Raw genomic sequence first — 18,583 nt, 5'->3', positions numbered from 1 at the left:
TTCAGAATGCAATTATACAAAATTAGCAGTATGTTTTTGTGGGATCAGGATCTGTACTCCCATATTGTAAGAATCACATTAACGATGACTGATAATAAGGATAAAATTAGCTTTAGAGGATTTGGATGGTGTTAGAATTTATACAAAGACTCAAATAAAGAACTCCAATAAACCACAACTTATTTAACTTTCTCTTTATTTTCCCACACAAAGTACTTTTAAAATATTCAGTTGGTTGTGCCTAAAACCTTTGGAACTATGTCCTCCTGCTCCAAGAATTACTTATATCTGTATTTTCTGCTCTCCACTTCCTTCTATGCTCCAAAATAATTATTTCCCACTTCTTATTTAGACAGTTCTGTGGACATACCATAGATAACTCAAACTCAACAAATCTAACATCAAGTTAATTAAATCCAAGACTGATAGCTCTCCAATACTGACCTAGGCTGATCACTGTTCACCACACAACAATCATAAGGCAGAAAAGCAACATAATCTTGAAATTTTATTAACTCTAAAGTGAAATAATTCTTTTTTTTTTTTTAAGTTCATTTTTTAGTAATCTCTACAGACAACTTGGGGCAATCAAACTCACGACCCTGAAATCAAGAGTTACCTGCATTTCTGACTAAGCCAACCAGGTGTCCTCCCTAAGTGAAATAATTTTAAATAGTCTCCAAAAAATACAGTATCATCTCGTTCTACAGCACAAAAACATCAGCAGAAATCAGACCAAAAGAGAAATAGGTCACAGTGCTTGCTAATAATTTATAGTATCAGATTATATTTTGCTAATTAGATAATATTTCAGTAATAATTAGATTATCTCTAATTTTTTAAAATAATGTAATTTTCTATGCCTAGAAATTTTTAATGTAACACAAGCTAAATAATCAAAAATTTAAATCATAATTTTTAAAACAATTTCAAAGTATAGACCCATTTAATACCATTATAATTATATCCATATATTTCTAAATATGTAGCTTAAGAGTTGTTAAATTTCCTATTCTTTAATATTTAGAATAAATATTTCCATTTCATATGATGGGAAATAACTTTTAAAAGCACTGAATAATTATGGATATATAATGATACAATGATTGGCAATGGAATACTATTCAGAATGTATATCTAAGATATCACTCTATAGAAAAAAAATCGCTTTTTTTTTAACTACTATGGGCCTCAATCTTTTATATTAAAATCTAGTAACTGATTTTTCAAGAAAATGGTTTCTTGACCTTCCCAATAGATTAAGTTCCTAAAGAGCAGAGACCATGTCTTCATTCTCCACATCTTACTATATATACATGCTTTGTATTAAGAATTCAAAAAATATTCACTGACTCTAAATAAGTTATGTGAAAGCCACATAAGTCTCAATGTAAGTCAGAAACCCAGGAGTCCATCTGGTTTCCTCTCCATTACACTAATGGGTTAGAAATATCAAAGAAAGTTCCTAAAGGAACTGGTTGCTGCAACTTCTAGTTTATTATCAGTTTGTTTAATCTGTTTATGTTTTTGTCCTTTCCCTGACATAATTCTAGGATTACTATGGTTTCTTACTCTCAAAAGAGTCTCTTGATTTTGTCCAAAAAGGACAACTGTCAATGAATAACAACAAATATATATATATACTCATATAATTGTTAAATCATCACAATTTTATCTCATTAAATCCTAAGCCCAAATGTAATGTCACCATTAAAAGCTGCAAAGAAACCCCACAAAGATGTAGTATGTGGATTACATATGAAGTTAAGACATAAGAGCCCAAAATGAAGTATCAAATAGAACTAAATCCATATAACATCCTAAGAACATTCAATCTTGATGCACTTATTTAATAAAACTGCCCAAAATTTTATTGTTCCTTCCACAAGTCGAGATTTCATTATTTTCAACCTCAAACTGTAAAAAGATATTACCAGAAATATAATATTCTTATTCATCCAGATTTAGATTTTATAAAATTTATAACTTTATAAATTTTATAAAGTTTATTTTTATAAATTTTATAAATTTTATAAAATTCATTTTTATAAAAACTATTGAGATGTGCTTAACAAAAATAAAACCTGTATATGAAGTTGAAAAAAAAAATTCGGAATAGGAGGAGGGAAGGTAGAGTAACTGAACACTTTGTATACTGTGATAAAACATGTGACTTTTTTTGAAATTCTCAAAGACCAAAACAAAGAGACTTTCTTCTCACTTTCAGCCAAGCCTATTCCCACCAACTAAAGTAAAAAGATAACTGTCATAACACACTGATTATTTTCAGTTCCAATTAATGTTGCATATAATTAAGTAGCTGCCAGAAAGGACAATCAGGGTTCGGTGCTTTTAAAAATACTTCATATTGAATAAATAAAACAATGGAAGCCTATCAGTGAGTAGAATACTGTAAAAGAAAAAAATTATAAATAATATACTTTTAAACATGACTCCTGAATTCTTTTTATGTACTATCTAATATCCAAGTTCCTAAGTCATGAATAATTCACATATAAGTTTATAAATAACTACAAACATTTCATACTATGGAAAGTTACACTAAATGAAAATTATATCAAATGCAACACTTCATATTTTTAGAGTTTATAGCAAAAACAGTAATTTGTATTGCTTACTCATCTGTCTATCTCCATAGCTGATGGCTTCCGCCAGAGGGCTCCATCCCTGAGCATTTTTCACCTTTACTGGAGCATTGTGAGCCAAAAGTAAATGGGCACATTCTGAAACATGAAGTGGTAATAATATCAAACAACGTGTAATTTTTAGAATCCCTAAATATAAAAATCATTTAGAAATTTAAGAAACCAGTGTAATACAAATAGATCTATAGTATAAACATGGTACTATAAAGAAAAATAATTTTTAAAAGTCCTATATATCTAAACAAGGTTATTTCAGATCCTCAGGTTCAAGAAGCATCCATTCTATTACTTAAAAATAGATTGTATCTCTCCAAAGAAGTACTATTTTGAGAATATTTCCATAGTCTAAAAGATAACCCAGGATCCCCAAGAGTAATTTATATCAAAATTCTACTAATAAAACTCAAAAGAGGATTTGTATATATGTAATGTTAAGTGGAAAGTTCCTAACTTATTTCAGAAAAAAAAAAAAAAGTGGGGAGCCTGGGTGGCTCAGTAGTTAAGCATCTGCCTTTGGCTCAGGTCATGATCCCAGGGTCCTGGGATGGAGCCCCACATCCGGCTCCCTGCTCGGCAGAAAGCCTGCTTCTCCCTTTCCCACTCCCTCTGCTTACGTTCCCTCTCTCTGTCAAATAAATAAATAAAATCTTTAAAAAGAAGAAATTGAAAAAGAAAAAAAAGTGCTTTCAAAAAGGACCAGCAATGCTTCCATAAACCCTTATTTTTCAAATGTTACAATTCTTTTACTTCAGGAAAACACCCAAAAGAGGAAAAAATCTGTTTATGATTCCAAGGACAAACCTGGACAGTCTAGTAACCAAAAGAAGTCTAAGGTATAGACCCTTCTATAGGTTGAGGATACCCTTCTTAAAAATTAGAAATAAAAAGTAAATTAATAGGCAAAACATTCAAAACTGAGACTCATGGGGAAATTTAGGATGGCTATCCATTCCAAATTTCCTAAAGGAATGGTTCATTCATTCAATTAATCACTCAGCAAATATTTACCAAGTGCCTATTATATGCCATTTAAAGTCCTCCATATAAGCAGTGAGAAGATAAGGTCTTGCTATCAGAGAGCTTATATCCTTTGTGAGAAGAAAATAAGTAAACTAATAAGTTAAAAAAAATAGTCAGATAATGATAAGTGTTTTGAAGGAAATAAGGGTCTTATGACAGTATCTTGTAGTTGAACACAGGTGGAAGAAGAATGTGATTCTTAGTTATAGAAGGAATAACTATACCAGCACACAGAACTAGGAATAACTATACTAAGTTTTATTAGAATAAAGTAATATAAACATAGAAATTTCACAAATGTGCTTAAGAAAGTCTACAGCAGTATATAAGAATATAGGTATAAGAGAGGTTCCTGGGTGGCTCTGTCAGTAAGCGTCTGACTCTTGATTTCCCGAGATGAAGCCCCACAATAAGGCTCTGTGCTGGTGTTGTCTGTTTAAGATTCCCTCTACCTCTGCCCCTCCCCCGACCTTTACTCCCTCTCCCTGCCCCCAAAAAAGAGGGAGAGAATATATGTACAAAAATATATATTGTAGCAGTTTATAATGGCAAATACATGGAAAACTAAATGAATATCCACCATGGGGTAATGACTGACTAACAGGATGCATCTATACCACTGGTGTAATATACAGCTATTTTTTAAGAATAGTGTCATAGAGGCGCCTGGGTAGCTCAGTGGGTTAAAGCCTCTGCCTTTGGCTCAGGTCATGATCCCAGGGTCCTGGGTTCAAGCCCTATATCGGGCTCTCTGCTCAGCAGGGAGCCTGCTTCCCTTCCTCTCTCTCTCTGCCTGCCTCTCTGCCTACTTGTGGTCTCTCTCTCTCTCTCTGTCAAATAAATAAATAAATAAAAATCTAAAAAAAAAAAAAAAAAAAGAATAGTGTCATATCAAAAGGACAAAGGAACAAGGCCAAATGGTCAGCTACTGGCCAAATTTGGGAAACTGAGCATCAGAAAGAGTAATGATTAGTTATAACACATTAAACTAAAGACAATCAATTACAGAAAAATGCCAGCTAATAAATATAGAAGAAATGGCAGAATTTGAAAATTAGTATATTACATCACCAAAGTAATAACTGACTTTGGCAAATGTCCTCAATGAATGCTAAAGCCATTATGTAAAATGCTATGGTGCCGGAAAAGAGGATATTCACATGGTATCAAAGTATTATCCCAAGATCACTTACTAATTACAAAGAGAAAAATGTTCATTTCCAGTGAAGACATCTGGAGATCATCAGCTTAAATAAGTGACCAAACATAATGGCATTAATAGTGACATAACTTGACATTATGTGTTTCTAATGTGACGTAATATCAAGTTCCTAACATCACCTACGCAGTATTCTTTCCATAAATATTTAACTTGAATCAAATCAAGCCTTGCTACCTAATTTTCAATTTGCAGAAAAGATACAAGATAAGGAACAAGTTAAATTACATTATGAGAAAATAATCAGGCAAATCTGAGATGGGAAATATTCTATAAATTCTATTCAAAAAGTGAAGTACAAAGGAAGAAGAAAAAGCAGGCAAACTTCTCTAGATTAAAATAAAATGACATAACAACCAAATGCAAATGAGTATGTTGATTCAATATAAAGCACATATAAAAGAAATTTTTGGAACTGGAAAAATTAAAATATGGATTAGATATTAGAGATTATAACAATATTATTAATTTTCTTAAACGTGATAATGATAGGGGTGCCTGGGTAGCTCAGTTGGCTAAGCATCTGCCTTCAGTTCAGGTCAGGATCCAGGGTCCTGGATCGAGCCCATGTTGGGCTCTCTGCTTAGCACGGAGCCTGTTTCTCCCTCTCCCTCTGCCTGCCTTTCCCCCTGCTTGTGCTCTCTCTGTCAAATAAATAAGTAAAATCTTTTTTTAAAAAAAGTGTGATAATGATACTGTGGTTATGAAAGAGAAAGTCCTTATTCTTAGCGATGCATGCTAAGGTATTTGGTGGTAAAATGTCATGATGTCTACATTTAACTTTCAAATGATACAATGAAAATAATATATATAACACTAAGAGAAAAACAAAGCAAATATGATAAAATGTTAATAACTACTGAACCTAGGTAGAGTATTAGAATGTTCATTGTGATCATGAAATCATTCTGAATACCCAAGAACTCGACCTGAGGACTGATAGAATAAACTGCACAACTAAATGGAGAGAAAAGGCCACAACAAGGAAGGTGGGAAGAGCAGAGAAGTGGTTTGAGAGAGAAAAGGATCATGGGTGCTGGGGAGCGGAGACAGCCCTGGTTATGGAGAAATGCAAGAGAGTGGAGCACACGGGGATAAGCACAAGAACACTTCCCCAAAGCCATTGGCTGGGAAAATGAGAGGGGCTGATTCTCATGAGGTTTTGCAACCAGCAGGGCTCAAAGACTGGAGTTTTAGAGGTCCCGGCCTTGGCTGGCATAGAGACCTGAGGGAACTGCCCTACTGCTGGAGAGAAGGCAGGCATGCCACCCCTGGGAAGATAGCACAATCTGAGGATCACCTAGGATACATGGAGGGAGACTGCTTACTCTTCCTGGAGTGCATCTGTGACAGCAGTGACTCTCTGTGGACAAAAGAGCCCGTGGGCACTATTTCATTCCCCAGTCCCTCAGCATAAGTGCAGAGGCTAACCCAGACACTGGAAACTGGCTGTTTAGCATGCTTTGCTCCAAATACCACACTCTAACGCTGGCACCACCACCCTTCTGGGTCAAACCTGCGTCAGGGCCAGGGCAGCAACAAGGTCCCTAAAGTCTGAAGTTTTAAAAGTAAGCAGACCTGGGAGCACCTGAATGGCTCAGCTGGTTAAGCATCCAACTCCTGGCTTCAACTCAGGTTATGATCTCCAGATCTTGGGATTGAGCCTGCATCAGGTTTGTACTCAGTGAGAGTTTGGCTTGAGATTCTCTACCTCTCCCTCCCCTTCTGCCCCTCTCCCCACTCATGTCAGCATGCTCTCTTAAAATCTTAAAAGTAAGCAGGCTTGGCTGTGATAGAGCCCAAACTGAATAGTGCTGCTCCAGGCAGGCAAGCAAACTGGACACGGGTAGTGTGAAAACAGGGATCGCAAAAATGGCTAGGAAACATGAGGGGAAATTATTTGCTTTTCTGGGAAGGCTACCTGAGAGCAGCAGGCATGGACTCCCCTCTTCTGGGACAAAGGAGTTGGCTGGAGCCATTTCCCTCCGGGGCCCCTCAGCAGAAACCAACTTCAGAAAACAGCACAGCACCAACACTGGCTGCCTAACATGTTTACAACAGCTCCTGCCCCATCTGCGCTGCTGGTGCTGCTTTTCTCAGGCAAGTGTACCCAATGACCAGCGAGCAGACCCCTCCCCAGGAAGACCAGCACAAACCCCCACACACACCACGTCTATTGACCATAGAGTTCTGCAAAGCTTCAACTCTTGTGGAAATAGCATCAGGTCTTATTTTACAAGCAGACCAGAGCACACCTAGTTAAAACTCATCACACTCTGGCCAAGGTCTAGACACTGTCCACTGCAGGCAAGGAGAGCCTCTGTAGAGGAATGACCTGAGGGAAAGGGCAGAGAAAACACAGCAGCAGAGTACAGGTAGCACACACCAGAGGCACTTCCTCAAGTGCCAGACCCTGGACATTATATGACCTCTTCTTCATAAAGCCATTACTCAGAGGAACAGGAAACATAACAGGATTTTCTAACACAGAGAAGATAGAGATCTATACAAAATGCCAAGATGGAGGAATTCATCCCAAAAGAAAAAACAAGGAAAGGTCACAGCCATTCAGAATAGGAGAAGTGAAGAGTTCCCCAGATGAATAAAAGCTAAAGGACTTGGTGAAAAGCTAAAGGACTTTTTTGTCCTGCAAAAAATACTAAAGGGGACTCTGAATGGATAAAGAAGATGTGGTGTAGATATACAATGGAATACTATGCAGCCATCAAAAATGAAATCTTGCCATTTGAGACAACGTGGATGGAACTAGAGGGTATTATGCTTAGTGAAATAAGTCAGCTGGAGAAAGACAACTATCATATGATCTCCCTGATATGAGGAAGTGGAGATGCAACGTGGAGGGTTTGGGGGTAGGAAAAGAATAAATGAAACAAGATGGGATTGGGAGGGAGACAAACCATAAGAGACTCTTAATGTCACAAAACAAACTGAGGGTGGCTGGGGGGGGAGGGGTGTAGGGAGAGGGTGGTGGGGTTATGGACATTGGGGACAGTACGTGCTATGGTGAGTGCTGTGAAGTGTGTAAACCTGGCGATTCACAGAACCTGTACCCCTGGGGCTAATAATACATTATATGTTCATAAAAAAATTTTTTTTAATTATTAAAAATTAAAAAAGAAAGAAGAAAAGATTGAGATCATACCATGCATCTTTTCTGGCCAAAACACTATCAAACTTCAAGTCAACCACAAGTAGAAATTTGGAAAGTCCACAAATACATGGAAAGTGCTACTACAGACTGAATGGGTCAAATCAGAAAATTAAAGGAGAAATTAAAAAAAAAAAAAATACAAGGGAACAAATAAAAATGAAAGCACAATGGTCCAAAACATTTGGGTAAAAGCAAAAGCAGTCATAAGAGGGAAGTATACAGCAATACAGGCCTAACTCAAGAGGCAAGAAAAATCTCAAATAAACAACCTAACTTTATACCTCAAGGAGCTAGAAAAAGAACAACAAACAAAGCAAAGCCTAGAACCAACAGAGGAAGGGAAATAATAAAGATTTGAGTGGAAAAATGATACAGAAACTAAAAAAAAAAAAAAAAAAAAGTAGACCAGATCAATGAAACCAGGAGCTGGTTCTCTGAAAAAAATAATAAAATTGATAAACACCTAGCCAGACATATTAAAAAGAAAAGAGAAAGGACCCAAATAAATAAATTTATAAGAAATAAGAAAAGAAGAAGTGAGAAATAACAACCAATGCTACAGAAATGCAAGCAATTATAACAGAATATCATGAAAAATTAAATGCCAAAAAAATCAATCTGGAAGAAATAAATTCCTAGAAACATATAAACTACTAAAACTAAAGCAATAAGAAACATAAAATTTGAATGGACCATTAACCAGCGAAGAAATTGAATCAGTAATCAAAAGTCTCCCAACAAAGTCCAGGACCAGATGGCTTCCTAGGGGAGTTCTACTGAACATTCAAAGAAGAGTTAATACCTATTCTTCTAAAACTATTCCAAAAAATAGAAACAGAAGGAAAACTTTCAAACTTGTTCTATGAGTCCAGCATTATCCCAACTCTAAAACCAGAAAAAGACCCCATTTAAAAAAGAGAACTACAGATCAATATCCCTGATGAACATGGATGCAAAAATTCTCAGTACAATATCAGCAAACTGAATCCAAAAATACATTAGAAAAATCATTCACCATGATCAAGTGGGATTTACTCCTGGGTTGCAACAATGATTCAATCAATGTGATACACCAGATTAATAAAGAAAGGATAAGAAGATTATGATCCTCTCAATAGATGCAGAAAAATCATCCGACAAAGTATAACATCCATTCATGATAAAAACCCTCAATAAAGTGGGTTTAGAGACAACAAATCCATAATAATAAAAACTACAAAGATCATATATGAAAAAACCAGAGTTAATATTCTCAATGGGGAAAAAATGAGAGCCTTCCCTCTACCATCAAGAACAAGACAGGGATGTCCAATTTCACCAGTTATTTAACATAGTACTGGAAGTCTTCGCCTCAGCAATCAGACCACAAAAAGAAGTAAAAGGCATCCAAAATCAGCAAGGAAGAAGTCAAACTTTCCATATTGGCAGAAGACATGATACTCTACATAGAAAACTCAAAAGACTCCACCCAAAAACTGCTAGAACTGATACAGGCATTAAGTAAAGTCTCAGGATACAAACTCAATGTACAGAAAACTGCTGCATTTCTATACACCAATAATGAAGCAGCAGAAAGAGAAATCAAGGAACCAATCAATCCCATTTACAATTGCATCGAAAATCACAAGACAGCTAGGAATAAACCCAACCAAAGAGGTAAAAGACCTCTACTCTAAAAACTATAATACACTGAGGAAAGAAATTGAAGATGACACAAAGAAACAGAAAGACATTCCATCTTGGATGGGAAGAACATATATTGTTAAAATGTCTATACCACCCAAAGCCATCTGCACATTTAATGAAATCCCTATCAAAATACCAACAGCATTTTTCACAGAGCTAGAACAAACGATCCTAAAATCTGTATGGAACCACAAAGGGCCCCAAATAGCCAAAACAACACTGAGAAAGAATAGCAAAGCGGAAGGCTTCACATTTCCAGACCTCAAGTTGTGTTACTAAGCTGCAGTGATCAAAACAGTATGGTACTGGCACAAAAACAGACACATAGATCAATGGAACAGAATCCAAAACCCAGAAATGGACCCACAACTATACGGTCAACTAATCTTCAACAAAGCAGGAAAGAATATCCAATGAAAAAGACAGTCTCTTCGACAAATGGTGTTGGGAAAACTGGACAGCAATATACAATGAAATTGGACCAACTTCTTCCACCATATACCAAAAAAAATTCAAAATGGATGAAAGACCTAATTGTGAGACCTGAAACCAACAAAATCCTACACAGGTAGCAACCCCTTGGACATCAGCTGGCAACTTCCTTCTAGATATGTCTCCTGAGGCAAGGAAAACAAAAGTAAAAATGAACTACTGACTTCATCAAAATAAAAAGCTCCTGCACAGCAAAGGAAATCAACAACAGAACTAAAAGATAACCTATATGGACTGGGAGAATATATTTGCAAATGACGTTTCTGATAAAGGGCTGGTATCCAAAATATATAAAGAACATAAAACTTGACACCCCAAAAAACAAATAATACAGTTAAAAAATGGGCAGAAGACATGAATGGACAGTTTCTCAAACAAGACATCCAGATGGCCAACAGACAGAGGAAAAGATGCTCAACATCACTCAACATCAGGGAGATACAACTCAAAACTATAATGAGATGTCACCTCAGACCTGTCAGAGTGGCTAAAATTAACAACACAGGAAAAAAACAATAGGTATTGGCAAGGACGTGGAGAAAAAGGAACACTCTTGCACTTTTGGTGAGAATGCAAACTGGTGCAGCCACTCTGGAAACTGTATGGAGTTTCCTCAGAGAGTTAAAAATAGAATTACTCTTTGATCCAGTAATTGAACCACTAGGTATTTACCCAAAGGAAACAAAAACACTGATTTGAAGGAGTACATGCACCCTGATGTTTACAGCAGCATTACCAACAATAGTCAAATTATGGAAAGACCCCAAATGCCCACTGGGTGATGAATGGATAAAGAAGAGGTGTGCTACACACACAGAGACACACACACAGAGGAATATTACTCGGTCATCAGAAAGAATGAAATCTTGCCATTTTGCAATGATGTGGATGGAGCTAGAGCATATTATGCTCAGTGAAATAAGTCAGAGAAAGACAAGTACCATATGACTTCACTCATGTGGAATTTAAGAAGGAAACAGATGAACTTGGGAGGCGGGGTGGGAGAGTGAGGCAAAGCAGGTAATAGACTCTCAACTACAGAGAACAAACTGATGGTTACTGGAAGGGAAGTAGACAATGGGATGGTTTAAATGGTGTGGGTATTAAGGAGGACACTTGTGATGAGTACTGGGTATTGTATGTAAGTGATCAATCACTAAATTCTACAACTAAAGCTAATATTACACTGTATGTTAACTAACTGGAATTTTTAAAAAAGAAGAAGAAGAAAGAGGTTAACAAGGAAAGAGGATGACAGCCCAGCTAAAAAGAATATTTTTAAATAAATAAAGTGGATTCTCCAAGAAATCTAGGATCACAGGGTTTTACGTGAGTAGGTATAGATGTGTGTACATATAATGAAGTTAGGGCAACATAAACGTGGATAGGTATCTACAGACTTACAGAACTATTTCATGATAAACTTCTGCATGAAAAGAAAAATATCGCAAAGTACTGTGTATGGTGATTCAACTTCAGTAAAAACAAACTAAGCTCCTGTGTTACATAAATAAGGAGAAAGGGGTACAAGGATACCACTAGGCTATTAATGTTAATTACATCAGGGAAAAAAGTAGAAGAGACGATACTTTTCTATATCTTTGTGCTGTTTTATTTCTATTGTTTTGGTATGTATATATTAATAGCCTAAAATCATTTAAAATTTTTAATTTAAAATTATTAAAAAGATGGACAACAATTTAAAGCAATATTCCAATTATATAAACTAAGGTATAAGATTGGTATGATTTATATATATGCTAGGCATGTCAGCTATGTTTTCTAATATGCCATAAAGCCTGCTGAATGGCTACCCATCACAATTCAACCAATGTAGAAATGAGTAACTTAAAAAAGTCAGATAATCATAAATATTCCAGTCACCTATGACATATTCTGATACATTAAAAAAAAAAAAGGCGGGATCAATCAAATCCCTCGCCCAGTAATTTTAACAATGAGTAATAAAAAAACAAGATAGTTAACAACAAGGCACTAAGGCTTAAAAAAATGCATAAATGTGCCACAAAGAAGTTAGGACCTGAGGAGACTGAATAAAATGAAATTATGAAGAACAGAAATCACATACAAATAAGCAAGAGCTATAAAGATAATAAAATATAAAGAGAGAGAATAGGATAAATAGGACAGTGCAAAGAAAGAAGAACATCCAGAGAAAGACTCTAATGGGAGTAAGAAATCATATTAACTCTAGAGTTATCTCAGGGAAAAAAAGTTAAAACTGCGGATCCAGAAGAATGAATTAAAAGGTGCAGCAACTGTGCTCGCTTCGGCAGCGCATATACTAAAAGGTGCAGCAACTGGTTTGATGAACCTTTCTTTGATGTCCAACCAAAAGGGTAAGAAATAAAGATTACTTTTCTATTTCATCTTCTAAAGATTCCTGAAATCTTCTTTAGGTATAATGCTCTTTCCACTTCAACTCAAATCCATAATTCAACAACTTCCCAGACTAGAAGGACAACATGGTCAACAGACCCAGAAATTCAGGGAAAAAATCAGACTTCAATGTTGAAAAAATAAGGTAATACTGCAGAAGTTCTAGGATATCCCTCTTTAAGTCAATCAACAAATACTATTTGTCCTTCTACTGCGTTTACAAACAATCATACAAATAGCAAGTTTTCCTTCAACAATGATATCAGTAAAGGTATAGCATATTTATCTCTAAGGAAGAAGATAAAAGAAAGTGGATTGCCATAGACTGAAGAGTGGTACAATGCAAAATTAATTTATAGAATTAATAAGGTAGATGTTTTATCTTCCACTACACATTTCAATATTGCTCCTGTGTAAGCAAATCTCAAAAATATTAAAGGCCATAAAGAAAAAAGCAAAAAAGTATATGCAACTAAAAAAAAATGTAAATGGATCAGCATATTATCTATAGTACCTACTCTAGATGAAAAGGACTCAGAAAAAGTGAGTATTATTTTCAGATCCTGAATCATCTAACCAAGTGTTCTGCAAAAATACATTCCACAGAATTCTAGTCTTTCAAGATACATGTGGGGGAAAAAAAAATCAAATAACTTTGGGGATCAACGACTGTATATCCACCACCTGCCCCAACTTAGAAGGTCACAATGCATATTAGCATATTAAAGTTCTAAGAAAGTCCACAATAAAAAAAACTGCTTAATACGTATTAACCCACTATTTTCCAAATTGATTTGACTTGAAATTATTATTTTCCTCTAAACATTTTTCAGTATGCCATAAAACTAATTTCCATGAAATATGATTTAGACAGGCTAAAGTAAATCTATGATAAAATATAACAATGCCATTTCTTTTTTTTTTTTAAAGGTTTTATGTACTTATTTGACAGAGAAAGATCACAAGTAGGCAGAGATGCAGGCAGAGAGAGAGGGGGAAGCAGGGTTCCTGCTGAGCAGAAAGCCTCATGCAGGGCTTGATCCCAGGACCCTGAAATCATGACCCAAGCTGAAGGCAGAGGCTTAACCCACTAAGCCACCCAGGCACCCCAACAATGCCATTTCTGTTTTTCTTTCAATACTTTATTATAAAAAATTTCAAATATACAGAAAAATAGAAAGATGATCACAATGAACATTCAAATACTCCATACTGAGGTTCAACAGTTGTTAACATTTTATCACATTTGCTTTGTCTTCCTCTTAGCATTATATATAATAAATGTAATTTACACATATATAAAAAACAGCAGACACACCATAGGAGATAGACATATAGTAGGTAAGCAGGTAGGTAGAGAGAGATGTGGCAGGGGCGGGAAGCCTAATTCCTCATATAGTCCTGGTCATTTCTCTTCCTGAGATATAATCAGTCCTCATTTCTTGAGTTTCTGTAATATGTAGCCACTTAATAAATCTGTTTACTTAGAAGTTACTCAAGTGAGTGTTCCTTGCAAGAAGGTATTTAAAAAAAAGTATAACTAAATTTTAAAAAGAACTAAAAAAAATTTGAGTCACCAATTTATACAGAATTAAAATAAAAATTAAATCAGTCTGTAGATCACACGCTTAAGCATATAAACTTAAAAACCAAACTAACGAAAGAATTTTGTTTCTCAACAAAGCAAGTTCTGGTTATACTCCTGGGATCTGTATACATTCAGATAAAATGTTTACACCAAATGTATTATACTATGTATCAATAACAGATGTTCCAGAATGATACTTCTAGATCAAAAGGAAGAAAAGTGTTAACAAAACTTCATTACCCTTTTTAAAAATTTGACTATATGTTTTTAAAAATTTTTATCAAACACATCTAAAATTTAAAAATCCAGCATCAAAAAGTTGCCGATCCACTACCTGAAATCCTCACTTTCCAGGATCACTGGGAAGATTTTATTACTTCTAGAGATAGCCTTAAAAAGTAAATCTTTTAGGGGTACCTCGGTGGTTCAGTCAGTTAGCCATCTGCCTTATGCTCGGTCATGATCTCAGGGTCCTGGGATCAGGCCTGCATCCGGGCTCCTGGCTCAGTGGGTCTGCTTCTCCCTCTCCCTTTGCCTTTGCCCCTCCCACCACTCATGCGCGCGCTAGCTCTCTCTCAAATAAATAAATAAAATCTTTTCTTTTTAAGTAAATCTTTTAAATCATCTGTCGATGAAGGTTTTTTTTAATTAAAGAATATACAAGTTCTTACTATCATCTTACATACAAAAGGTTAGTCTTCTGAGTTTAGATATATAAAACAATCCTTATTAAAGAATCTTATAAACTCTTTGAATATTAAAAGGATTACAATAGTTAATAAATCTTAATCGTTGGAGATTATAAATACTGATGAAATAATAAAATAAGAAAAAAACATAGTTTCAAAAAGCATAAAATTAGTATAGGATTTCGACTAACTCTTAAGTTAAACTACAGAAAATGAGAAAATATTAATTTTAATATACTGAAACCTAACTCAATTAGCAAATAAAATAATCAGGTAGATTTTGAAAAACTCAAAAAACAAAATTTAAAAATTTTAACTAAATCTGAAATTACATGAGTGAAGTTAAACATAAGAAAGGAAATACTTACTAACCTTTATTTCCTAACATCACAGCAAGATGTAAAGGAGTGTTTCCTAAAATTAAAGAAAAATTATATTAGTATAAAAACATTGGAAATTTTATTTAAAGGTAGTTTTATTTCCTTCAGAAATTTCACTGACAGATTTTAAACAAAAATAATGTGACTGCCAAATGATCTTCCTTATGCAGCAAATTCAAAGTAAGAGGACATACCATGGTTTCTAAACACAATGTATTCTATTCCTCACCCTTCAACGCTTACCAAAAAAAGGATACCCAGTTTGTTTTTGAGGTTTCTTCTCCCAAAAGATTTCACAGACTCCTTTGTTACTAATTTCTCTATCATATCATTCTTTGTTCATTCAGCAATTTAAACACCTACTATATACTCATCTTTGGGGACAGATACCAAAAAGACCCAATCCCAGTCCTCAATGTGTTCAGAAGTCTTATATGAAAATAAATAATTGCTATTATTATTTATCAGAAGACAGTATAGCATGATAATGGAACACAAAATATAGCTCCTAATTTTGCCTGTACAAATAGGATTAACTATTGAAGAGGGACAGACTGGAATGAGTCTTGAAAAATGGGTTAGAAATTTACAGGCAAACAAAGCAACAATGACTAGTATTCCATGTTAAAAACAATTAAATTTAAATGCAAGAATAGTTTATATTTAGGAAGCAAACAAATTTTTATGACTAGTGGCAGTAAAGAGAATAGTAAATAATGAAATTGGAAAGATGAGCAAAAGATAATGATGATTAGAGGCTATGCTATGAAGTTTGGACTATAGCCTATTAGTTGCTATATAATGATTAATTTCGAAATGATACTCTAAGCCACCCCAGTAGCCTAAAAACATCTTGATTATAAAAGAAAGCAAACCTACAGTAATTTTATTATTTTTAAAATAACAGAAGATAATTTTTTTAAAGGTTTTATTTATTTGACACAAAGATAGAGAGTACAAGTAGGCGGAGCAGCAGGCAGGAGAGGGAGAAGCAGACTCCCTGCTGAGCAGAGTCGATGTGGGGCTTGATCCCAGGACCCTGGGATCATGACCTGAGCCAAAGGCAGAGGCTTAACCCACTGAGACACGCAGGCGCCCCAACAGTAGTACTTTAAAATAAAGTTACTGAATAAATTTATGTATACTAATTTTCAGATATTAGCATTTTTACAGAAGGCACCACATGAACAATTTTTGTCAATAAAAGCTGCACACTTACCAAAAAATCATATACAGGATAAAACAGGATTTGACTATGTTTTTAAAAACCTTATATATGATCTACACCAATCTCTTAGCTTGACAAAACTACCAAAATGGTAAACACACACACACAAAATCTTTTGCTCAATACAAGCACAATGGAATACGAATTGTTGGCTGTGAATACAATTTTTGTGCAAAATTTAGAAGTTTAATAAATTCATTAAACTTAAATTTTCTCTGTAAATAATTTTACAAAACAAAAACCTGGACTATCTTAATATTAGAACAACAAAAACAACAAGAAGATTTGGGAACATAATTCACATTACGATTTTCCAAAATAAAATTTCCCTTAGCTACTAGGCAGTTTTCATACCTCAAAATGAATTCCAATTGAGATATGCAAACTTTGTTAATAATCATACATTGAAGCATGTCCCCAGAAAATAGGTTTTGCTCACAATACTACTTAAGTAAACTTCACTAGGTACCAAGTTATTGGTATAAAACTATTTTCCAAAAAGACAAACTTCAATTTTCCAAATTGCTCAGACTCTTTAGGGAGCTAGGTATCTTCCTTCAGGCTGTTATCTCGTTCTACAAGTTTGTATTTTTATCTTAAAGAGTCAATATTCATTTAGATTTACTTACCATTTTTGTGCTCTACATTACTTCCTTTATTTCTAACCTTCCATCACAATCATTTTTCATCTATCCAAAACATATCCTTCAAGATTACCTTTTGTGGAGGTTTGATAAGTGATCTCCTTCAGGTTCTTATTTGTAAATGTGTGTTCAACTTCTATCTTGAAGAACACTGTACCGAGTATGTAATTATTGATTGGCTGTTATTTTTCCCCTGCACTATATGTGGCCTTATGGTCTCCTTTTTTGATGAAAAGCTAGCCATAGAACTTTCTACCCCTCCTCTGAAAGTAATGTTCACATTCTTGGCTATATTTATCTTGTTTTATTTCATTTAAATCATCAGCCATTTCACTTCAATGTGGAGTCCTTTTTTAATTCTGCTTGGGTCAGACTTCTTGAATCTCCAAATCAGTGTCTTTCAACAGTTCTGTAAAACTCTCAGCAAGTATCTCTCCAAATACTGCCTTAGCTCCATTTCCTCTCTTCTCTCTGGGGGTTCAATTACAGTAGAACTTGTCAACTTTTCTATTTTTTTAAAATTTCTTTCCCTTTCCATTTTCATTATAGATATGTTCTTCTAACCTATTTCCAAGATCATGAATTCTGTCTTCTTCAGGATCTAAACCTATTATTAAGTCTATTTATTTAGCTTTGAATTTCAGCTTATATTTTCCATTTGAGAATTTCTATTTAGTTCATTTTCAAATACATGATTTTAATTTTTATAATTTCCAGTTCTCCACTAAAATATTCAAACTTGTCTCTTATCTCCCAAGAATATAAAAAATACTGTTATTTAAAGCCTCTAATAATAATTACAAAAAATGAAGCTCTGATGGGTACCCTCCCCCACCGCCTGGTTCTCACTCAGGTTGTGCTGGTCATCTTTAATTATATACTGGATATAGCATTTAATGAGCTCTCTATATAAAAACTTTGAAGCCTAAGCAACAAATCCTCCAGATACTTCCACTTGCTTTTAACATGTGGCTGGGGGTACTAGACTTTATTAGCCCACGGACTGACATTTTTTTTTGTCCCTCACAAATGACTCAAAGCTGTGCTCCAGCCTCCATCAGAACTGATTTACCTTTTGTTCACTCGTATTCCTAAGGTGCAGCCCTTCAAGTTACCAGCCCAAACAGCAGTGTTTAAGAGATATCCCACATTTGATAGGCCCTGACCTCTATCTTTTGTCCTCTTAGCCCAGAGAGGCTATAAAAAGTGCTGCTCAGCCTCTTAATTACTTCTTTTGGCTTTGCAAAAGCTACTGAGGCAAAATAACCTAAAATGTAAGGCTCAAATCTTTGGATTTCCATCTTCTGCTAAATCTTGACCCAGTAATCCTCTTCTATCTCATTAGATCTCCAATACCCTTAAGTTGAATATTTTATTCTTATTTGTTTCAAAGGAAGAC

At 34.8% G+C, this 18,583-nt stretch overlaps 1 protein-coding gene across 1 annotated transcript in view; it reads right to left on the bottom strand.

Moving 5' to 3' along the window:
- The window catches only part of ANKRD13C (ankyrin repeat domain 13C), a 98,342-nt gene that overhangs the window by 59,661 nt on the left and 20,098 nt on the right, over nt 1–18,583 (bottom strand). Inside the window, exons 2-3 of the mRNA XM_080800334.1 lie at nt 15,305–15,346; nt 2,640–2,744 (exon numbers count right to left, since the gene is read on the bottom strand). Of these exons, the coding sequence (XP_080656460.1) occupies nt 2,640–2,744; nt 15,305–15,346 (147 nt within the window). The remainder of the gene's footprint in view (nt 1–2,639; nt 2,745–15,304; nt 15,347–18,583) is intronic.

Source organism: Martes martes (assembly GCF_963455335.1).
Source record: "Martes martes genome assembly, chromosome: 4".
In the NCBI taxonomy this organism is placed as follows: Eukaryota; Metazoa; Chordata; class Mammalia; order Carnivora; family Mustelidae; genus Martes; species Martes martes.
The sequence above is the reverse complement of the archived record's forward strand: the minus strand, read 5'-3'. Positions and strand labels throughout refer to the sequence as shown.